General features: G+C 37.6%; 3 protein-coding genes across 7 annotated transcripts; 1 reads left to right on the top strand and 2 right to left on the bottom strand.

Annotated features, from left to right (window-relative positions):
* Positions 1-654: 654 nt before the first annotated feature.
* pmpca (peptidase, mitochondrial processing subunit alpha) lies at positions 655-6,822 on the top strand. Of its 2 annotated transcripts, XM_017451776.2 has the most exons (13): positions 655-757; positions 1,712-1,914; positions 2,572-2,651; positions 2,767-2,849; positions 2,937-3,031; positions 3,115-3,215; positions 3,414-3,677; positions 3,782-3,874; positions 3,964-4,082; positions 4,805-4,895; positions 4,992-5,054; positions 5,135-5,279; positions 5,505-6,822. In XM_017451776.2, exons 1-13 carry the CDS (start codon positions 711-713, stop codon positions 5,672-5,674), a joined length of 1,554 nt encoding a protein of 517 aa, XP_017307265.1. In that variant the 5' UTR covers positions 655-710; the 3' UTR covers positions 5,675-6,822. The 2 variants fall into 2 exon arrangements, with proteins under 2 accessions (XP_017307265.1, XP_053530504.1); XM_053674529.1 differs by lacking the exons at positions 655-757; positions 1,712-1,914; positions 2,937-3,031 and having other exon boundaries at positions 2,596-2,651.
* A 277-nt stretch (positions 6,823-7,099) lies between these two features.
* inpp5e (inositol polyphosphate-5-phosphatase E) lies at positions 7,100-13,931 on the bottom strand. 2 transcript variants are annotated; one of them, XM_017451774.3, is made up of 11 exons: positions 13,666-13,931; positions 10,958-11,826; positions 10,126-10,249; positions 9,938-10,035; positions 9,739-9,863; positions 9,492-9,611; positions 9,269-9,376; positions 9,028-9,189; positions 8,757-8,872; positions 8,523-8,659; positions 7,100-8,020 (listed from the first exon to the last, which is right to left on the bottom strand). In XM_017451774.3, exons 2-11 carry the CDS (start codon positions 11,764-11,766, stop codon positions 7,888-7,890), a joined length of 1,932 nt encoding a protein of 643 aa, XP_017307263.2. In that variant the 5' UTR covers positions 11,767-11,826; positions 13,666-13,931; the 3' UTR covers positions 7,100-7,887. The 2 variants fall into 2 exon arrangements, with proteins under 2 accessions (XP_017307263.2, XP_017307264.2); XM_017451775.3 differs by lacking the exon at positions 13,666-13,931 and adding an exon at positions 13,519-13,638.
* A 250-nt stretch (positions 13,932-14,181) lies between these two features.
* mfsd10 (major facilitator superfamily domain containing 10) lies at positions 14,182-21,785 on the bottom strand. 3 transcript variants are annotated; one of them, XM_017451777.3, is made up of 13 exons: positions 21,632-21,785; positions 20,223-20,451; positions 19,521-19,617; positions 19,312-19,415; positions 19,032-19,190; positions 18,729-18,908; positions 18,478-18,586; positions 17,662-17,773; positions 17,198-17,306; positions 16,639-16,729; positions 16,490-16,537; positions 16,212-16,301; positions 14,182-15,968 (listed from the first exon to the last, which is right to left on the bottom strand). In XM_017451777.3, the coding sequence occupies exons 2-13, from the start codon at positions 20,367-20,369 to the stop codon at positions 15,865-15,867; spliced, it is 1,350 nt and encodes a 449-aa protein (XP_017307266.1). In that variant the 5' UTR covers positions 20,370-20,451; positions 21,632-21,785; the 3' UTR covers positions 14,182-15,864. The 3 variants fall into 3 exon arrangements, with proteins under 3 accessions (XP_017307266.1, XP_017307267.1, XP_053530505.1); XM_017451778.3 differs by having other exon boundaries at positions 20,223-20,454; positions 21,632-21,783; XM_053674530.1 differs by having other exon boundaries at positions 15,831-15,968; positions 17,646-17,773.
* Between the last annotated feature and the right edge of the window lie 695 nt (positions 21,786-22,480).

The raw sequence follows: 22,480 nt of genomic DNA, 5'->3' as shown, positions 1-22,480 counted from the left end.
TTTTTAAAAAAAATCCTAAATAACACAGGAAAATACAGAATGACAACACGTTATGTACCAGGGGCTAGAAGAGGTTGTAACCTTTAAAAAAGATTCCGTGGTTTCACAGCTTTCTTGTTAGAAGAATCAGAAATGAAATCTATGTAAACTTTTAAGTCCACAAGAAAAAAAAAGTTCAACAGAGGCGTACTCTTACTAAATTTACACTTGTATATAAAATATTTAGCTAAGGACAAAATAAGATTAATTAGGTTTAAAAAAAAAAAAAAAAAAAAAAACCCACACACCCGACTCTTCTTTCTTATAATGTGTAAAAACCGAGAATTAAAATGTCACATTTCAAAGAGATATGAAGTATAATTTATAACATAATCTATAATCTTCCTAAGATTAATTAAGATTCCTTAAAAGGTCAATTTATAAACATAACATAGGACGACTTAATAATTACAGTACACTTTCTGTGGCACATTTTAAGGATTTATATATTATTTTGTATTTTATTTATTTATTTATTTTTCTATTAATCTTAAATGGCATTATATTTATAAATTCACTGTGGTTTGTGAAAGTAATTATGTTTTCACGCAATGTATATGAATCATCACCACCATCTTTCGCAAATTTTAATGTTATTTTAAGCTACAGCGACTAGAGGAAGTGATCTTGAATCACATCCGGGGACTGCTCATGGTCACAAAAAATCCAACATGGCGTCTCACATGTCGAGATTCGGGTGTTGGGGCCGTATACAGAGGTGGGGGTTTATTTGCTTGTCGTTATTTATCAATAATGGACAACGTTCGTCAGTAATACGTATAAATGTTAGGAGAATAAGTTCAGTGTAATATCACTGTCTTGTTAATTTGTGCAGTGAGCTAAATGAACGTCCCTGGCTAATTTACCTTTAGCTTCTCATACTTACTACTGTATTATGGATTAACCTAGTAGTTAAAGTCAAGTAGTTGACACGGTTTATATTGTGGTGATTATAGCTAGATCAGAATGATCGATGAATCGATGAGTCGAGTCGTCTAGTTCAGGAATCAGCTACACCACAGGTTCCTTGGTTGGAAAACCCCCGGTCCTGCACATTTTTAGAGTTTCTTGCTCCATCACACCCACTTTAATTCAGGAATGGGTCTTGATTATCGGATCAGTTAAATCAGGTGTGTTGGGAGCTGGGAAGTAACTAAAATGATATATGGTTATTGTTGTTGTGAGCTTGAAGCTTTTTAAAAATGTCAAAAAGAATCCTGCCTTGGTGAAGTTTAGGAAACAGTCTAAAGAGTGTTTAGCACCAGCAATAACACGTTACAGATCCGAGATGTTGCCGAGTGAATATGGTAAACTTCTTACAACTTGAGGTGGAGGAAATTAAACACTACATAAAGATATTCTCATTTTATGATGGCAGAAACACTTGCAAAAGATTGTTGACCTTGTAATCTTGTGTGTCTGTGATGACTTTGTAATTAACGTAAGAAAGTGATGTTCTATTTTTTTTTTTTTAAAGTAGTGTGTTTTATTTTAAAGACTTTTAGATCTTGTTTATTAACGTCTGTTTATGAACTGTTTATGATTGGTGGGGAAAAAATGTTGTATGCAAGTAGTGTTTACTGCTTTTTAAATGTGCCACTTCCACAATGACTTTTGAACACTCCTAATTACAATATCTTGATTGGCCAACAGTGTTGCTCTTTTGTTGTAGGTTTGGCATTGCTGCATGTAGACAATACAGCAGTGCAAGTGGATATCCTAATATTTCACTGTCTACACCTTTACCTGGCATTCCCAAGCCTGTGTTCGCTTCAGTTGATGGTCATGAACAATATGAAACCAAAATAACCACTTTAGAGAACGGCCTTAAAGTTGCATCGCAAAATAAGTTTGGCCAGTTTTGCACAGTTGGAGGTATGTATGTGACTCATTTCAACAGTATATAATTTTGATAATTTCGTGTGTTTTGTTGTATATGTGTGACAAATATGGTATATTGTGAGTATATTGATGGACATTGTGATTCTGATATGCCTTGCAATACTTGTACAAAATAGTGAACCTGTAATGTTTCATGGTTAAATATAGCATATATTCTGCTCCATAAGTATTTCGACCAGACTGAATGCTATATTCAACCACCAAACATTCAAATTCCTAAACAGTTAACGCATTTTTTTTGTTAAACCCCTTGAATTAAAACTGAAAGTCTACACTCCAATTACATCCTGACTGATTCATTTCAAATCCATTGTGGTATTGTACAGATGCAAAATTATGAAAATACATATAGAACCGACTGTATTTATAGTCCCTGAGATTGGTTTGAATGCTCACAGGACCATGTAGATCATTGTGGTTGGTTGGGCTCATTTGTATATAGTATGCGTCTGTGATGTAATTTTTGTAAAAGTCAGTATTATTATGATAAAGAATATATTCTTCACCCTGAATCAAGATTAGACTGTTTGTACTCAGTTTTTGTTATTACTCCAGAATTATTGTTTTTATTCACATAGTATGGTTAGATAAGGTTTTTAAAGCTCACATTCTGCTGTGTCTTGTTTTCAGTTTTGGTAAATTCAGGTTCCCGCTATGAAGCCAAATATCCTAGTGGGATTTCACACTTTTTGGAAAAGCTTGCATTTTCTGTAAGTTTTTTTTTTTCTTCTTCTTCATGTTTACTATACCGCATTTTAAAAAATAAAGGATGGTGATAAGTCACCAGTAAGTTTTGTTCATGTTTTGTTTTCTTGTATTGTTTAGTCTACATCGCAGTATGGAAGTAAAGATGAAATTCTTCTCTCACTGGAAAAACATGGTGGAATCTGTGACTGCCAAACATCCAGGTTTTGTTATTTTTTAGCACTGAAATCTTCCTTGTTTAGTCTTTTTCTAAAAGTTGTTCTTAACGTAGCTTTTATTGTTATTTTCAGGGATACAACAATGTATGCGGTGTCTGCTGAAGTCAAGGGTCTGGATACTGTGGTTAGCCTGTTGGCTGATGCTGTTCTGCAGCCGCGTTTATTAGGTAAGGTCATGCCACACTTGTTAGGAAGAGTCTACAGCTGTGATGTATTCTTGAGTATTTTCTAAGCATTGTGTTTTCCACAGACGATGAGCTCGAGATGACCCGAATGACAGTAAGGTTTGAGTTGGAAGATTTAAACATGAGACCTGATCCTGAGCCTCTGTTAACAGAAATGATTCATGCTGTGAGTGAGACCTGCTTGCTTATTTATTTATTTATTTATTTATTTGCAAATCATGTTTTCTGGACACACATTATGGTTAATGCTTGATTAATTTACTCCTTTCTAGTCCCGTCTTATTCTAAGACCGAGCTTCCTCCCTATCCGACCACAGCTCATTTACCCACCCTCTGACATTAGTTTCATTCTTTTTGTTTGCAGGCAGCATTCCGAGACAACACCGTAGGCCTGCCCCGTTTCTGCCCAGTGGAGAACGTGGACAAGATCGACAGGACGTTGCTGCATAAATATATGCGCAGCTACTACACGCCAGAGCGCATGGTGTTGGCAGGTGTGGGGGTCGAGCATGAGCAGCTGGTGGAGTGTGCCAGGAAGTATCTGCTGGATGTGAAGCCAGTTTGGGGCACAAGCACACCAGAGAATGTGGATCGCTCCATGGCCCAGTACACAGGAGGCATTGTTAAAGTGAGTTTAGTGTCAGTAACATACCTACACCATAATAGGATTCCATTGTACTCTGTTCTATTCTATTTGTATTGATCTATGCTCATTCCCACGTGTGTGTACAGATGGAGAAGGACATGTCTGATGTGAGCCTTGGACCCACACCCATCCCAGAACTCACTCACATTATGATTGGTTTAGAGAGCTGCTCCTTCTTGGTGAGTTTGCAAAACCGTCAGCAGGGATACATTTTTCATCGAATACACTGCTGACAGAGAACTTGCGATTTCTTTTGAACCACTGACAGGAGGAAGACTTCATCCCCTTCGCTGTCCTCAACATGGTGATGGGGGGAGGAGGCTCGTTCTCGGCAGGCGGCCCAGGAAAAGGCATGTTTACCCGCCTCTACCTGAATGTTCTCAACAGGTACAGCACCTTCTCCCACTGTCAGGGATACATTTGAGAATACTTCATCACAGAAATTGTAATGTTGCTCATAGGGCTGCTTGTTATAAGTCCAGAATAATTGGCACCCTTGATCACAATGAAAACTCATTTTACGTTTAAACCTACAGAGATGTATGGTTTTATTTTTGTACAATATTTATTGAACCATTTGTTGCACTGCTAAATAAATTCTGCAAATTATGGTTTCCAGATCTATTCACCTCTCCCTGTGCAGACTTGGAGGCTCATGTATTGTCTTTCTGCCTAAGATTTTTTTTTTTTACTTTTCATTATGGTCCTGCTTGTGCATGTTTTAACTGATGATGTATTTTTAAATATCAATTTTTTTAGGCCAACAACCATCTGTATCTTTAGTTATAAAAGCTCTTTGGATTTACCAAGACATGTAAACATGATCAAAAGCCATAAAAGAGTTTATGGAGACTGAATGGGTTAACAAATAGAATTTTTGCAGGTCCACCAATTTTGTTTAAATATACAATACTCTGTTCAAATTGCATTGTGTAACAGAGTATTAACAATATGCTACATTTGTCCATATCGTAGTTGCTATTAATGTGTTAAACCAAGTGCCAGTATTCTATTGGTCCAGTCTTCCTTTTTATTATTTATTGATGGCATATTCCATACTAAAAATATAACTTTAAGTAATGTCTGGTTTGAATTATGTTGTTTTTCAGACATCATTGGATGTACAATGCTACGTCGTACCACCACAGCTATGAAGACAGTGGCCTGCTCTGCATTCATGCTAGCGCAGACCCAAGACAGGTACAAATGCAAAATGGTATATATTTAAAAATAAATAAATAAAAAGGACACATTTAGTAGAGTGTTAATATTTGTAAATATATTTTTTCCTTTTAGGTGCGGGAAATGGTGGAGATAATCACTAGGGAATTTATACAGATGGCTGCTACAGCAGGAGAGGTACAGTTCTATATTTACAGATGACTTCAAGTTGAGACCTGAGCATATTTTTTATACCAAAATGATTTGCTTACTTGCAGATGGAACTGGAAAGAGCAAAGACTCAGCTGAAATCCATGCTGATGATGAATTTAGAGTCCAGGCCAGTCATCTTTGAGGATGTCGGTCGGCAAGTTCTGTCCACAGGCCACAGGAAGTTGCCTCATGAGCTGTGCACTCTCGTCAGTAAGTCCAAATTGCATTTCAGTCCATTTCACTGGTGATCTGAGATCATATTTTTCCTAAGTGAATCTAGTTAAACATGTAAACATACACTCACAAAGGAGAAAATGAGAAGGCTGCTTTTTTGTCTGCTCTGTTGGTTTCCCCTTTCTTGCATACATAGACTGAATCAGATTATATATAATATTGATTATAAAAATTAACATTGGATCTTGTTTCTAATTTAAGGTAATGTTACAGCCAGTGACATCAAAAGAGTCAGCACGAGGATGCTGCGCAGCAAACCAGCTGTGGCTGCTTTAGGAGATCTGACTGAGCTGCCCTCCTATGAGCATATCCAGGCTGCTTTATCCAGCAAAGATGGCCGTCTGCCTCGCATGTATCGCCTCTTCCGGTAGAACATCATCACATGTAGTGATTATAAAGTTGCGTACACCAGTGACCAACCTACAGTGTAACTTTTTATGGAACTCTTTTATTGAACTGTTCTGGAGAAGTGCTGAGTGACATTGGTAGTCAAAGTACTTCATGGAAATTGAACTTCGCCTTCAGAGGGCTCGTTAATTCTTATATTGCGTGGATGTGTTTTCGTATCCTGTTCAGAGTAAATAAATGTGGACAGTTTTGCAGTAACATGTCCAGCAGACTGGCTTTAGGCAATTGAAAACTTGAAGGGCCCTGTTACCACATAGTAATGCAAGACGTCAGTTTCATGTGAAGTTTGCTGATGTGCTAAGAAATCATTAGAAGTAATAATTTCTAATTTAGCACTAAGTATTAATAAAGGTTGATCATTTGAGTCCAATCCAAATTAAATGATTTTATTTTTTTATTTAAAATGTTGTTCTGAGAGATGCTGATTATGTTCAAATTGTTCAAAAGAACTGTAATGTATAATTTCAACAACCTAATATTCAGGTGATAATAATCAAGCCTAGGTTTTTGTAGATATGAGGCACTGGCATTATGTTACTAAATTTCTAACAAAAAAATATACATTAGTGTACCCAGGAGTACAAGCTGTTTTATTAAAAATTATTATTAAACTAATGCCAGATTATTGGTGTATCATTAAAACCTGGGTTCTGTGAAAACACTCGTAAAAATAGTGGCAATGTTAAAATCTGCTTAGGGTTAATGAGATTGGTTACGAAAGAAGCCCATTATAAGAAATATAAAACAGCCAGGCCTGCAGCAACATTTCAACCCAAAACTACCCTGTTCTGTTCTGAGAGTCAGAAGCCTGGGCAGAGACTGGAAACAGTTTTTCAAAAGGTTTTCTGAGCATTAATGCCTTTGTACGGTTGAAAGCGCTTCTCTCGTCGTTGGTTGTGTGATGTATATTTATTGGCAGACAAACCTATGACTGCATACGCTACATGTCATTTTCATCTAAATCTTAGTTTGTTCATTATAAATGACTGCCTCATGTACACACAACCTTCTTCTCACATTTTACAAATTCTAATAATGCTCTGACATTGTAATGTGCAATTCCATCTGCTTCTTCGTGTCTGTTTTTGTTCATAAATGTGGTTTACATTTATTACTTGGTTATTCATTTGTTTATTTATATTTCTTTGGTCTGTTTTAAATATTGGGAAAACTATATTTTCATAGCTGTACTAACCCAGGAAAGAAAGAAAAAAACATTTAGATGAGTGTAGATTCAGTCATAGCGTCATGTTACTTAAATAACTCTGTAAACATTAAAAATATGCTTGTTTAGGTTGAAACAATGTTCTAGAAAAGCAACAAAAGGAATCATAAACAGGATTTCAGGCATTTCCATCAACAGTGAGGAATGTAATACAAAAGCATGATTTAGGGTTACGTATTTATTTGTGGCCCATGCAAGAGGAATATAGTTACTTAGTCAAAATCAGTTCTTAGTCCTTTATAAATAGCCAGCTGACATCAAGTAAAAGGCTGAATTATTTTGTATAAGAAGTTAAGGCAATGGACGTGAGTCCTAGATGAGACTTTGACTTGGATTTTCCCATCCACACTGCTGCAAGAAGACAATTTCTGGCTAAAGAAACGCAAGGTGGTTTCTCTAGGTCACATTTCCACTGTTACAGATACCAACTACATTTTGGCCAAATTTACACTAAATCTGTAAAATAAATATTTTAAAAATAATAATTTAGTATTTGTAGCAAATCTGTGTCTGTTAGTTGAGCTGCTGATTTATCCATGTAAGGCCATTGAACACTGTATTAGTTTGAAAAATGTGAGTTGTATGACAAATCTTTCATTTGATCTTAAATATAAGCTGACACATTAATATAAAAACTCAAAGACGTTAGGTAAAATGTAGTGCACAAGATATAAAGAGGTCATTTTTACATTCCTTTCATTCTCAGCCATATATGTTCATCACTTTCTACAGAACGTGTAGTGTTCTCATGGACATTTACAGCTCAAACCCAAGACCTTGAACGATAAGGCACAGCCTCTTTTCAAGCTCAAGTGAGTGTATGTTCCTGGATGGGGAGTCAAACGCTACATCTCCCTCAGTTCTGAGCTTCCCTTTGGTCCTGAAAGTCCAGCTTCCTGAGTCAGTAGCTCAGAATATGGAAGATATGGTCTGACGCCTGCTGACCCTGGATCAGGAGATAGAACAGACAGTGCTGTTGCTCTGGTTCTTCATTGCTTCCCTCCTCTTCAGTTCTCTCGTAATCCTCCTCTTGATGCCTTCCAGGTACACGGCTCGGTCAAACAAGCCCGCTCCCAACGGAATGCTAGAGGGGAGGTACTCGTGAATTAGCACTCAATCTTACAAACTGGAAATAATAACAACCTCCTAACAGTGGTGAAGAATTTATAGCACAAGCTTGTTCACATAATCCTATAAGTTCCCTTCTAAAGTTCCATGAAGCTCTCAAATTTAAAGAAGCAGTGTGTAATTTGTAAAGTGCACACAAATACAATGAAAACACTGACTAATTTCCTCTCAAGCCTTACAGTGAAAATATATTTGCCCCTTTAAGTAAAGTGGCAGAGCTGAGGAGCTTGTTCTGAAACTATTTTCTATGCAGAAAAATATAAAGAACAGTCTGGAATGAATAAAATAGAGAAGAAGTCCACTCCATTGTAAGGTCGATCAACATCAATCGGTTTTTGATTATATTGAAATATCAGGTTTATCTGAAATCATTACACGATTATTATAGATCTATAAACATTACAAACTGCTCCTTATACATCAGAGGCTCACAATCCATTGACTGAATTGCTGCTTACTTGTCTCTACCAGGCCGGAGCTTGACCTGGAACATGCCAATGACTGGCCGGTGATCTGAGGTCTTGATAGATGAGCAGGATGTATACTTAACCACCTTGATGTCATCTACTTGTCTGCTCCTAAAAAGGATTCGATCCTGCAATATAAAGATAAAAATGTCTAGCAATGGGCACACAACATTATAAACTGTATTCACATACTTTAAAAGGAGCTGAAGATGAAGATTTTCTCACTGTATATGATGGAGTTCTCTGCTTGGGTGTTGTGTCATAAACGTCACAGCCAATGTCAAACTTGTACGTGGGAGTGAAGTGGATTGGGGCTTCCTGAAATCCTTTAAAGATGGAACCTATAAGGAGGAATTAATGGTTACACATATTCTTCTTGAGCCATTGGGACTCAAGCTTACATTTATTTTTAAATAATACTACAATGCATATACTCAAAGTATGAATGTAACGAATGCTTATTAAGACTCATTCAGTCATTAACTTTAAGACTAACCATCTTTCATTTCTTTGCACAGCTGATCATGCTGTAGGAGGGCGTCCATGTTTTTCACGGTTAGTTGGTTTAAAATATCCTCCACTCTTCCCCGGTCTTGACTAAGGCGGAAGTTAAAATCCCCAAACCAGAAGACTTCATCAAATCGGGTGGTCACATCCGCTGAGAATAAAGTCGTTGAGTAATTCATTATGATGAATGTGTGATGCCTAAGCTGATGGTTAATTAAAAGGAAACTCACAGGCAACTGAACGGTAAGGGTTGGTGTCAGGAAGGCACCTGGGAAGAGCTAAAGCTTCTATTATCTTATTGTAGTCCAGTATCCTTTCATAGACCTTCGAATCTCCCGCTGAAACAGAAATTATACCCAAGCGTTATATGGTTGCCTATTAGCAATAAATTCGCAATGGCAAGTATACTGTGAATGTACATTTCCATTAGGAGACTTAAAACTTATTACATACAAGTAAAATGAGATGTGATGAAGAGGAAGGATGTCCCAAAGAAAGTGAAGCCAATGCCCACTGCCCCTTTGGTCTTAATCTGCGAAATGATCCGTGTGGTGACGGTAGCATGCTCCACCTCTACAAAAAGAAGCCAACACAATGGTTGTTCAATCAGTCTGAAGTGAGAAGTACACAAATCTGCCAAGCAATGCTGTGTGAGCCAGTACTGTAGGAAAATTACAATGCTACAAGGTGAAAGACCAACCGGAACAGAACCATATGAGGTCCCTGCGTATGAAGATGGTGAGATAAAGCACTCCATGCGCAGCGGCATACAGCATCACATAGTACGGTCCCAGAGTTTCCTGCAGACGGATCTCCCACTCCTTCCTGTAAATACACAAAATGCTGAGTGAAGGGTCCGAGATGAACAAAGACAGGCAGACAGACAGCAAACTTCTTACCTATCAGGGCATCCTTCTTGAACCCCAATGATATAGAAGTCTTGTGCAAAATCGGTGTCTGTTGGGAGCAACAGGTCATCTAGGTTGTTTGGAAGCCCCTGCATGCAATATTCACCATTAATATAAAATATTTTGTGCATGTCAATGATATTGAGTCTTTGTGTCACAGCACTTAAGCTCGAACTCACCTTCTCTCCCTGCATATTCCAAGTGGCAACATAAATCCCAATTTGCCTGCTCGGAAAGTACCGGTCCAGTTCTTCAGCTCCGAGTAAGGCTCCGTTGCCCATCACACTGCCCTCCAAAAAGCTCCTGTAAACCGCATGTGTATGTTAAGTACATGTTTAACAGAAAGGTTTCACATCTATTTTGACAGATTAGAATTGAGTCAAGTACAAACTCCCAAAACAAAGCAAGCCAAGACCTGGCAATAACCAGTCCACTACAAAATTCCATTCTTCATGATGAATGCGTACTGAGCAAGTGTTTCACTGATCCAGCCCTAATCCCCTTACCTTCACCCCACTTCACATTTCAGTTCTCTTTCCCTTACATTGCACTCGAACATACTGGACCTAAATTAATTCACAAATTAAAGCAATTTATCACAGAAAGTAAGCACTGACCCCCCCCCCCCCCCCCCCCCCCCCCCCCATTTACAGCTTCTTTATTCTTTCTCGACTTGCAAACTCTGGTACATTTGTGAAATGTACTTATTAATCTACGAAATAGTTTGATGTACTAAATAAAGTGATAATCCAGATGATTGTGTGCATTTTAAAAACAGGGTTAGACAAAACACCAGGCACAATAATGAACAGAAATGCACATGCATCAAAAACCAGACAAACTTCATAGTTTTACAGTGACAGCAGGCGACCTGTGCATAAACATAAAGCATTCAAATATGACCAAGGCATCCTTGCAGTGAGCTGTATGAGTGAACAATCTGGAAGTGAAAGTAGTAGAAGTATGTGGCTTAGTCTACATTCACAACACAAACAAATAAAAGGATTATACCTGTTCCTCACATCCTTGGGCCGGATTGGGTTGAGCACACTGAAGGCTGACTTCATGGAATTGACTGAGGTTCTGTCCGACACCATGGTGTCCCAAAGCTGGCTGTCACTGAGGTTCTTTTGCAACTTCTCTTGCAGGCTCCCATTCCTATAATCCAAGCAATCCCTGTCAATCTGATTAGCGGTCCTTAAGGACATGGCGGCGATGCTGTACTCCAGTGGAGGAAAAGTTCCTGCAGGCTGCAGCGGGGAAAGAATAATTTTGGAAGGTTTAGGATGCTGCCCAGAAAAATGGCCTTGGCCAGAAAGACATCTGTCGTCCTCAGGGAAGCTGTTACATCGATCCCAGAATGGTGGGGATTGCCAGGCCACTTGATCAAAATTACTTACTCCAGCGTCCTGGCCATTCTTTAAAACCATATGGCTACTAGGTGCAGAAAAATTGGAGACTTCCCTAAGGGAGTCAGTTGAAGAGGTCATCTCGGCTGGATCGGTGAGGCTCTCTTGACTGCTCCTCATTCGTCTTCCCTTTTTCTTTTCCTCAAACGACATGTTCCTACTTCCTTTCGCCATGCCAAGAGGCTTGGGAAGCAAAGGTGGACGAGGAATGTAGGTACCAGGTTTGTCTTGCTCCCTTTGCTCATCTTGAGGGGTTTGGAGCACTTCGTTAGATGACTTCTTACTACTGAGCTGTTCTTTACTGCTTCTGTCATTTGCCACTGCTATGCTGAAGTTAGCTGCATCATTCCTGCAGAGTGCTTCTTCTGACTGAGGTTGGAATGGGACGATGAGGTCTTCATTCTCATTCATCCTACTCTCCCACTTGTTTTCAGACACAAACAAGTGCCATTATCCTTATACGCTCACATTCTGAAAATACAGAAAATAAAAATGATTGAACGACATTACAAAAGCCCAGATTTTTTTTTTTTTGCTTACTTATCGAGTTACAAGTATAAATGTTCAGTAATACAGAATGTGTTGAAATTCAGGTGTTTGAGACCATTGCACACACTATACATGTGGATAATTATTTCAGTTAGCTAGACAGAAAATAATGTATGATATCTGTAATGAGAACAGATATCTTCAGCTACGTTCAGTTGTCAGAAACACTAATAATTTACCAAATTAATAAGCTGGTAAGGCCTATATCATACGAGATACCCCACACCCCTGTCAAAATCGAACAAACCAGACAGTAGCTTAGTATACTAGATAAACGTGGAGCACAGCGAAGAGTTTAACGAGAGCCGTTTTTCAACTGTGAAGGACTTCTCACTTGACTTCAATAAAGATGATATACTAAATTACTATATGCCGTGTTTTTTTGTACGTTTGAGCCGCAGTCGATCATCAGCGGTGCTGACAGTGACAGAGAGCCGCAGGTTCATCACTGGGACACGTATCTTGACGCTTCAGGTCTCTGATGGAGAAGCCCCAACAGTGAATACGTTTACAGGCACATCAATACTCTGATATCTGAATTTAGCAATATTCTAATTAGTACAGTATTAGTATAGTATTGGGTCACATAAATGCCACAATCCGATTGCGTAAATTCAGATTAAGACAATATTCTGAGTCCCCAAATTATGATTCCCACCCCTGGAATATCCCTGTTTTAATTGGAAATTTGTGGCATGTAAACACCTTATTCATAAAATCCACTGAAGGGAGAATATATGCGCATGTTCAGTCCACAAGGCATTATGGGTGCTAAATGATGCTTATCTGTAGGCTCGGTATTTAGGAATGGCAATGCAGACATACTTACTACAGCCATGGAATATTGTGATGCCTGTACACATAAACATCGTATTCAGAATACGGCTGAAACCCGAAAACAGATCTTACACGGAATTTGACATGCATGTAAACAGTCAGTGTAAAAAGACCGTTTTGTGTAAAAATTGCATTCTTAATCAGTCATTCATGTTGATTCAAAATGAATCAATTCCAACCATTTTTTCCTCAACCAAGGGATGGTTAGATAAAGGAATAGAGGGTAGGAAGACACAGCAAAACAACAACAAACCATGTTTGCTGCTAAGGAGCTACAACTGTAGCACAAGGACCGCCCCTAAGGAGGGCATATACATTTTAGAGAGCATTTAATTGGACGAACACAAGATTAGTACAGACTTAGTCATCAAAAAACTTTATCATGTCCCAGACCTGACAAACAGTAACACTGAAGAAACGAGAACATCTCCAAAACAATTTTGCATAACTTTTTTCAAGATATACTCATTGTACTGGTGCCTATAACACTAAAGGGAAGGTAGGTTTGATTTCTGGGGAACTTTAAACTAATAAAGGCGGTTTAATAATCTGAATAAGGGCCTGTGTAAAAATGCTGCAGTTGCTAAATTACCTGGAGGGGCTTTAACCTTTCTCCAAAATCAGCCACAAGCACAAAATGTCATTAATACCTGACTTGTTCATATTATTGGCTGGGTTCTTAACTCGTTGTGTGTTTATATATATAATAAAATACAAACCCCTAATAATCTACTTTCATTACGGATACCCTCGCTGTAACTAGCATAACACGCTAACCTCAGTGCTGGGTCTGTATGTGGAGTCTCAATCACAGCTCTGTAGCTCGGTTACAGCTTGAAATAAAGGAATTAGAGTAAAAAAATCCATGTTTTATCCGCTTGTGTTGGAAAATAAAACCAGTAATAACAAAGTGCATCCCGTTACCTCTAGGCAGCTCCTCGCATGACAGCAAACTTTTTTTTTTACTTCCTTAGCAACAGCAGAGAACCTACAACTCGCTGAAGCCGCCATTATACAGCAAGCGAGCAGAGACCAGGGTTGCCAGATATATTCGAAAACATAAATCTAGGTGTGAATGAATCAACACAAACCTGAGGAACACCAAATACAGCAAAGAAGAGTACAAATGGACTGAATATAGAGACTAGGACAGTATGTGTTAATGTATATAGAAAAGGAAGTGAAGTAATGCCTACAGGATTAGCTGTAATCCACAAGAAAATATAGAAGGATAAACCAACAACATGGCAACCTTGGCAAAGACCATCCTGAGATGGTATAAGAAATCTCGCGACAGCGCCGCAAGTGTTCAGATTAAACACAGCATTTATTTGCTTCAAAGCATCTCAACACAACTATACTGCATACTGCGGTCTAGACAAGTATAAAGATCGCAAAATACAAACTGTACATTTGGTACAACTGTTTTTAATTTTAAAAAATGAACAAATAACAAAATGTAAGAATAAACAAAAACAAACGAAATGTAAGGGGTTCATATAAAATGATAGAGAGGGAATAGATTACACAATTTCTGGATTTGTTTACTTTCCATCAATTTGAACAAAACGTAAAACAAGGTCAATTATTTTTTTTAAAAGAAATGTTTGATGTTGATTCATAAAATCACCTTTATGATTAAAATATTTGGCTAATATCAATAAGATATCTAAAACTATTCTTCTTGTTCACATTGTGCATCACATATTATCTGTGGAAAATGGTGGTATAATAATATATTTTTGTGTTTAGAGAACAGCAGAATGGTTGAATATGATTACAGTTGAATGCATGAATTGTGCTTTCAATTTAATTATAATAACGGTTATTGCAGTCTAAATTTAATTTCAACCTTGTACTTCTTTTCCTTAAGGAGATCTAGGAAATGACAGATATATAGTCTTACATTATTTTCACTCCTTGAAAATACAATTCCTTTGGCACCTTCAGGAATATACTCAATTTTATAAGGGTAAAATAACTATTTTGCCAAGAGGAGGTAATTCGATATACCTGCATTTTCTTCTTATTCTTCCATTTACAAGTTTGGAAGTGAAACTAGTAGACTGTTGTGAATCCTGATTCAGTTTCTGGTATATTTAACTGAACATAGAGTGCCAGCTCACATATTTGAGCTGCATTTTCTTCTTTTTTGTAGATGTAACCAATGCCTTTACTCTTGCAGTGTAATTTCGAAATGACTTCCTTGTGTCAACATCTAAACTGTTTGTTAGTGTGCATTTATTCATCTTCAGTAAGTGCTATATCTTGGTCAGGGTGGTGGATTGAGCATTTCTCAGGAACACTCAGGAAATACACCCTGGATGGTACGCCAGTCCATTGCAGGGCACCATGCACACAACACGTTATTCGAAATAAAATGATTCTCACTGGAGAACAAAAATTGCAATGAACTGTTTGGAAGCTGCTCTTATTGGTCTTGTTGGTAAGTGACGCAGTACAGTTCACTTGTACAGTGACGCAGGATCCCCATCACTGTACCCTTCTGACTCACTGTGCCTAATGCAATCAAGATATGAGAAAAACTGTTACTCATTCAGCTACGAAACGAAATGTAGGCAACAAACACTGAGTATAAATACTGTTACTTTTTTAAATTTAATAAATCAAATGATCTGACACACTGAAAAGAGGCGGAATTTCCACTACGAACTTCTTGACAATGTCAAGTTTGTATGTATGTCAACTTTTAACGTCTGTAGTTTTACATGTGAACAGTTCATCCTGCGAGAATAAAAAATTCTCTCATCAACTTTTCACAACTTCCAGCTATTTTTCTTACACTGGTAGTTGCAAAATAAATGCAACCGAGTGCGTTATAGCTACATTGTTCACACCACTATAGAAAATACTGTCCACATGATGTTATAGAGTTACAACAGTTTTTAATTTTAGCAATAAAAGTGAATGAATATCTAATGCAGCCCTATAGTGTAACAATACCAGGTCATTGTTATACTGCATTGCAGTCTTTTCAAATCATATTGCACTATCAGTGTTTTCTTGTGTAAAAATGTATATAAAAAGGAAAGTAGAAAATATATGTACGCCATATATAAAGAGATTGAAAAGGTATTTCCAGTAAAAGCTGCATGAGTGTTCTTAGTCCTCTTTGTGTTGCTCCAGTTGGCTCAGTAAGAATAAAGGGACAATAAATAAAGCCGAACTGATGAAGAAGCACATCTCAGCTCCAGCAAGCCAGTACACTGCAAAGGAAATATAACAACTGCCTAAATATAAAGAATTACACATGCCTCTTTTTAAATTATCTAGACCAGGAAATGGTCAACTAAAAAGGCTAAACATGATATATACTCTTAGTAACAGATGTATGTTGGTTAGATAATTCCTGGAGTGCTAGTAGTACTGTACTGTAGGCTATAGTAATATGAGAAAAGGCTTCTCCTTACTCTGTTTAACCACATGCAAAATGATATGTGATTAGTCACCTGAGGAAGCCAGAACTGGACCCAGTGCTCGGGCCAGTGCGCCAAGACTACGCAGGATCCCCATCACTGTACCCTTCTGACTCACTGTGCCTAATGCAATCAAGATATGAGAAAAACTGTTACTCATTCAGCTACGAAACGAAATGTAGGCAACAAACACTGAGTATAAATACTGTTACTTTTTTAAATTTAATAAATTTTCCTTTATTATTATTATTAAGTATTTAATTAACAGGATGAATATTGGGAATACATTTATCTGTAGATGTGAAACTCACCGTGTCCAGATACTTGTGCTGAAAGACACGGCACAACAATGGCAGCAGCTGGAGAAAAGCACAACGAATGCAGTTGGTCAAATAAGCTATTTCTTTTCCAGTAAAATGTCAGTTCTCAAAAAGAAAATATAACAATAGCTAATGCTTACCAAAGGAATACAAAAACAGGCTGATGTAGAGCACTATTAAATTCCATGCTATTCCAATGAGGATGAAGGCTGGAATGAGTAATAATATTGCCTGAAAACACAAAGATCTGACTTAGAAAGAGCACACATCATTGACAGGACAATGCTTATTCCTTAAAGCCCACAGTAAATATGATAAATACTGTCTTTTAGTCTATTCTTCTCTTTAAGTATATCTCAATGGTGTTACTCATGCATATTTAGATAAGAAAAAAATGGAAAAACAGTTTTTCAAACATTGAGGGATCAAGATGAACAGGCCACATCAATTATACAGTACTTCTTGAACTTCTACTACTTCTATGACTCTTACATAATACTCCTACCACTAGGGAGTTCTTTGTATAAAATGCTAGAGAGAATATAAAATGCTAAATGGATTTATCTTCACTGGCTTTGCCATGAAATAAAGTAACACACAACTGTTGTTCTTGAACTGTGTATAATTTTATGCTCATGCACCTGTGAATGACTAACTGTGTATAACAGAAAAGGTATGGTGTTGCACTAAGAAACTTACCATGCGGACTGTCCGGATCTGCTGACCTGGTTGGATCCTGCGTGCGTATCCTCCCTGGAATGTTGCCATGGTGATACCAATGAAGAAAAACATCTTCCCCTGTTGCATGCTGGGAGAAAGAAATGCTCATCTTGACATTTTTTCAATTCAAATGAAGTCAGCTGACCGTTATCAAGCATTATAAATTTGACTTTCGAAATAAAATATTGTCAGTTATAATGTAAATGAAATGTGTTGGGATTCAGACAAGAACAATACTGAGTGTCTGTCAAGGCATGATGTTTGTATAGGTGTGTTAGAGCAGGAATATTGTGCAAGATGCACAGTACAAAAGCAAGGTTAACTGTACAGACAACTAGGACCAGAATGATCTTAAAAATAAATTAATGGTGGGCCATCTTAATATCCCAAAATGGCCTCAGTTTGGGGATATTTGGGAGAGTTTTACCTTGAGTAGAGCATACCTGGAGAACTGGAAGCGTTGATGAGTTAAGAAGCTCAGTGTGAACTCAAGACCAGAGAAAAGGAAGAGGTATGCAAAATACACCCAGCCTAGTACCTTAAGGTTGTGCATCCCTAATGTAGCAATAACAAGATGAAGAAAAAAACAGAAAGTCAGTGTAAGGAACACACTGTGATGGTTGAGTATGAAAGTAAAACCACACTGGCTTGCAGCATTTCTGTAACAGTCTATTTCATAAAGTGTGTGCAATACTTACACCTACTTAAGTCAAACCACCCAAAGGAATGTTGCAGAAAGAGGTCATTCAATAATCTCAGAACTATGCTGAATACCATTCTTATTTTTACAAACTCTTTGTTTGTTTGTTTTTAGTTTAATTCCATACGCGCTAACATGGCTATTTTCATGATCGGAAACAGCTTAAACCATCACAGTCCATTAAAATATTCCTCAGAGATATTGGACTTTGGCATATGGGGCATAAAGGAGGATCTTTACCTATTAACAGAAATTTGTGAGTGAGTCTTGAGTGACGTATTCGGTAACAGGTGTAGATGATACGGTCCTAGCAATTATCCAAGTAGAAACAACCTTTTCTACCAACAACAGGGCTTATTTTGTGAAGTTTATTTGTACTACATTGATCCCAAATGGTTTGCCATTTTTTGAAAACATAAGAGTTTATAATTGGTTTGAGATCTGAAGGTGGAATAGGGCATTTTTGTAATCAAGACTAAGTTCAACACAGAAGCTATTAGACAACACTAAGAAGCTACTGATGTGGGATTTAAATTTACAGTATACTGTATGAGCCTACGTTGTACGGAGGGTGGCTCCTTTGTTCTTGTGACCGCAGAGAAGTTGAAAAGGGCCACTGGGTTGAGCAGGTCTCCTATCTCCTGAACACCTGTGGGCTCTGAGGTGCCCTATGTTAAAACAAACAAAAAGGATTTTTGTAAAAATGACTCATAGATGAAGTATTATTTATCCACCAAAATTATGAGTAATTATCATATTAGTGCATGGGATAATTACAAATCATATAATGTTTCTTATTTTTTTTCTTGCCTTGTGCAAAGTCTCTGGAAGCATGAGAAAAATGAACAGCAGGTCTGCTACAGAGAACAGAACTGCCAGTAGAGCAGGGCCTTGATAAAACAACTCAGCGTCCACTGGCCTCAGTGCAAAGTAGGCGCCCATTAATGGACCCAGAGTGAAGCCCAAAGAGAAAGCAACACCAATCATTGCCTAATGTGAAAACAGCACAAAAAGGAACAGGTCAGTCATCACAATTACCACATAAACATCTACAAGGGCTTTTAGATCTCCTCCTGAAACACAGACACAGTTGTAATTAAACCAATGACTCACCATTCCTCTGTTTCTCGCTTTAGGGCAAGGCAGGTCTGCAACAACAGCAGTGCAGAGGCTGACGTTGCCCTTACAGATTCCTCCCACCACACGAGACAAGAGAAAAACACTGAAGTTGTGAGAAACAGCCCACAGAATGTAGGAGAAAATCAGCCCTGCCTAGGCAACACAGAGAATAATTAATTTTCAGAAGGTCAGTCTGAGCAAAGATTACACGCAAAGCCTATTGACAATCACTCTGACTTTAGATCAGCTTCATATTAAAGTCTAATCTTCTCACAGTAGTTAAAAGTAGCAGCGGTCTTCTGCCATGCTGATCAGATGCAGCTCCCATCACAGGAGAGAAAATGAACTGCAATAAAGAGTAGACTGAGCCAATCAGTCCTAAGAAGTAAAAAAAAAAAAGAAGAAAGAAATTATTCATTCACTATGGAACACAAGCTGCTTTGGAGATACAGATCCAGAAACTGAAATATGTGTAAATATTACCTCCAAAAAGTACATTGGTGTATTTTCTGTCCAAAGGAACTCCGACAGTGCCCTGGAACCAGTCCACAATGCTTTGTAGTGACAGATACACATTATCCTGTTTCAATAATTAAAAGGGAAAAAAAGAAAAGAAAAAAAAGGTCTGAGGTAAAATGTCAATATGAGAATTTTTTGTTCCCTTAAATATTTACATTAAGTGGCAGTTTACACTAAAAACATATGCTTTATTATCCTGACATAACAACAAAACAAAAAATCATTGTAGCGTACAACATTAGATTCTGAATCTGGCTTGGTACAAAAAAAAAAAATCCAACTTTAATATCTATTAAAGCTTTTATCTAATATTTGATCAAAAAATCTTTTCACCTGATTTTATTTAAAAAAAGAAAAGGTACACTTTGATGCTGTTAGAAGCTGAACAATGCTACAAACCACATCACATCTTACACCATCTGGTGCATAAAGTCTGGTGCGTTTCTCATGACGTGTATAGATTAAGGAAGTATTTGTAAACATTAGTAAACTGCTCTCGGCTCAAGCAGACTTCCTCTACACTTGTGCAAGCACAAACCCACAACTGACTCATGCTAGCATATACACTTAATGCAAGTAGTCAGTTTTGGCATCAGATGATGATGGGCAAAATCTCTTTAAAAATGTTTTAACTACTTTTTAACTATAACCTATGACAAATCTTACCCCTGTTTCACTGTAGTGATCTAAGATGGAGGGGAGAAGGGGGAGGATTACTGTGAACCCCAGTAGGTCCAGTAGAAGAGCCAGAAACACCACCCGAATGACTCTGGAAGAGTGTCTGTCATCTGGAGAACTCTTCTCTCCTGCCATCACTCTTCCCTTCACTGGGCTCTTCAAAAGTGAACAACCTTGGAGGATCCTCAAAGCATCTCCTGGGGTCACTGAGATGACACTGCTTTCAATGACAATAAGTGAAATAATAAATAAGTGCAATAATAAACCTGCAAAATTGGCAAGTACTGCCAATCAGTTCTTGGTATTAATAAGGAAGTAAGTCCTTATAGCTCTACCAGGAAACACTGGATGATGCTCAAATGTCAACAAAGTTATCATTGTTACTTTTTTATTGTTCAGGGACTTTTCCACTTTCATAAAATTGATCTCAATCAGTTAGAGGTACAATACTAATCCATATTTGACTGATTCTGTGTACTCACTGCTCACATAAATGTTTTACTTATTTAGAAGGTAAAGAAAAGCACGTTTGAATAATTCACATACTCTACTTGTTTTTGATACTATCAAAGTGGGACATTTCATTTCTGGGCTGATTCTAGTAATATAAATAACATATTTCATTAACATTTATTTCGCTACTCTGCTGGAATTAGCCACTCCCCCCCCATCAAAAAAGCAATTGAAACCATCACAGAAATTCTAATGGTTTCCACTATAAGTACAATTACAAACCATTAACCATTAAAACCATTACCATAACTGGTCATTAATTGTATCCAGTACACATAACGTGCCACCAACAAAAGGCAACAAACTACCAGTAAAGAACCACAGGGACCATTACAGTTTCCATTAAAACCAACACAACCTCTTTTATAACCATTTTAAATTCTATGATGTGGGTTCTATTGGGGGGTATTTTCAGCAAGGTTGTAATATGCATCGATTAGTAACTATTGATTTTTATGCATAGTTATTATGCATATTATGCATATATATATATATATATATATATATATATATATATATATATATATATATATATATATATATATAACTTTAATAGTTTTGAAAACTGGAAATATATAATGGGGGTTTCGGACCCTCTTCAAGTCCCTATTTCTCAAGGTAGGGAAGTGAAGTAAACACACGTGGAGATACTGGACATACACGAGATACATTATACTAGATTACTAGATATTAATACTGGATATATTACACTGTATATATTATTCTGGACATTAATACTGGATATAAACGGGACTACTGCTCGAAACAGTGTAGCATGAAGACAAACCGTTACTGAAGACAGTTGCCTGAGTCGCACTGTTTGCTTTAGCCGCAGTATTTAAAAAATAAAATACTGCAGGTTGTTTAAAGAAGCAGACGATTACCTTCAGCTGCTGTCTGTCCCTCAGTCCTGTGCGTTTGAATGAAAGCACTCGTGACATGTACTGACACAGTCAGTAGTCCAGCTCTACAGCACTTCCGCACTAAACAGTAAGGCGGAATAGTGCGCAGTAACGCGGTGTAATTCAGTACTCAGTCTGGAATGTAGCCTCGTTTCAGCAACCAGGAAGTCGTGTCCGGTTTCAAAAAATATTTGAGACGTAAAAAGGAAGTTTGGAAAAGGAGAAACAGAAAGGACAGAGTTTCATATGTGAAGTGATAAATATTACATCCATTTTTTTTTCTATCTGCTATTTGGAAAAAAAAAAAGAGAAACTATTATTAGAATACTGTAGTTAACTATGTGTAGGCTATACCTCGTGCAACAGGAATACTGTTTAAATCATGGACTCTGTCTTCTAGATGTCGAACACAACAAACAGACGAACAAACAAATAAATAAATGGAGGGGGCACGTTTGCTTCGCACCTCTGGGTTGGGGGTTCATATCAACCTCCATCCTGTGTGCACAGAGTTTCCATCTCCCTGTGCTTCAGGGGTTTCCTCCGGGTAATCCAGTTTCCTCCCCCAGTCCAAAGACATGCACTGTAGGCTGATTTCCAAATTGTCCGTAGTGTGTGAAAATGTGTGTGATTGTGCCCTGCAATGAATTGGCACCCCACTAAAGGTGTCCCCCACCTTGTGCCCCGAGCTCCCTGGGATAGGCTACAGGCCCTGCGACCCTGTATAGGATGAGCGGTACAGAAAATGGATGGATAAATAAATAGTCTAGAAGTCAATTATTTTATTTTATTATATTTTATTTATTTGTTTGTTTGTTTGTTTGTTTGTTT

This window comes from Ictalurus punctatus, chromosome 22 (assembly GCF_001660625.3).
Source record: "Ictalurus punctatus breed USDA103 chromosome 22, Coco_2.0, whole genome shotgun sequence".
In the NCBI taxonomy this organism is placed as follows: Eukaryota; Metazoa; Chordata; class Actinopteri; order Siluriformes; family Ictaluridae; genus Ictalurus; species Ictalurus punctatus.
Note: the sequence above shows the minus strand (reverse complement) of the source record. Positions and strands in the feature narration are given on the sequence as shown.

What these genes read in the sequence shown, in the direction of transcription:
- mfsd10 (XM_017451777.3), bottom strand. Translation starts at nt 20,369, where the DNA reads ATGGCAGGAGAGAAGAGTTCTCCAGATGACAGACACTCTTCCAGAGTC. An exon ending in CAACGCTTCCAGTTCTCCAG is followed by an intron (nt 17,307 to 17,661) that starts GTATGCTCTACT and finishes TCTTTCTCCCAG; the next exon opens with CATGCAACAGGGGAAGATGT. An exon ending in TCCAGTTCTGGCTTCCTCAG is followed by an intron (nt 15,969 to 16,211) that starts GTGACTAATCAC and finishes TTTCCTTTGCAG; the next exon opens with TGTACTGGCTTGCTGGAGCT.
- pmpca (XM_017451776.2), top strand. Translation starts at nt 711, where the DNA reads ATGGCGTCTCACATGTCGAGATTCGGGTGTTGGGGCCGTATACAGAG. An exon ending in TGGAAAAGCTTGCATTTTCT is followed by an intron (nt 2,652 to 2,766) that starts GTAAGTTTTTTT and finishes TGTATTGTTTAG; the next exon opens with TCTACATCGCAGTATGGAAG. An exon ending in ACACAGGAGGCATTGTTAAA is followed by an intron (nt 3,678 to 3,781) that starts GTGAGTTTAGTG and finishes GTGTGTGTACAG; the next exon opens with ATGGAGAAGGACATGTCTGA.
- inpp5e (XM_017451774.3), bottom strand. Translation starts at nt 11,766, where the DNA reads ATGAATGAGAATGAAGACCTCATCGTCCCATTCCAACCTCAGTCAGAA. An exon ending in CCCAAGGATGTGAGGAACAG is followed by an intron (nt 10,250 to 10,957) that starts GTATAATCCTTT and finishes TGCGGTTTACAG; the next exon opens with GAGCTTTTTGGAGGGCAGTG. An exon ending in AGAGAACTCCATCATATACA is followed by an intron (nt 8,660 to 8,756) that starts GTGAGAAAATCT and finishes TTTATATTGCAG; the next exon opens with GATCGAATCCTTTTTAGGAG.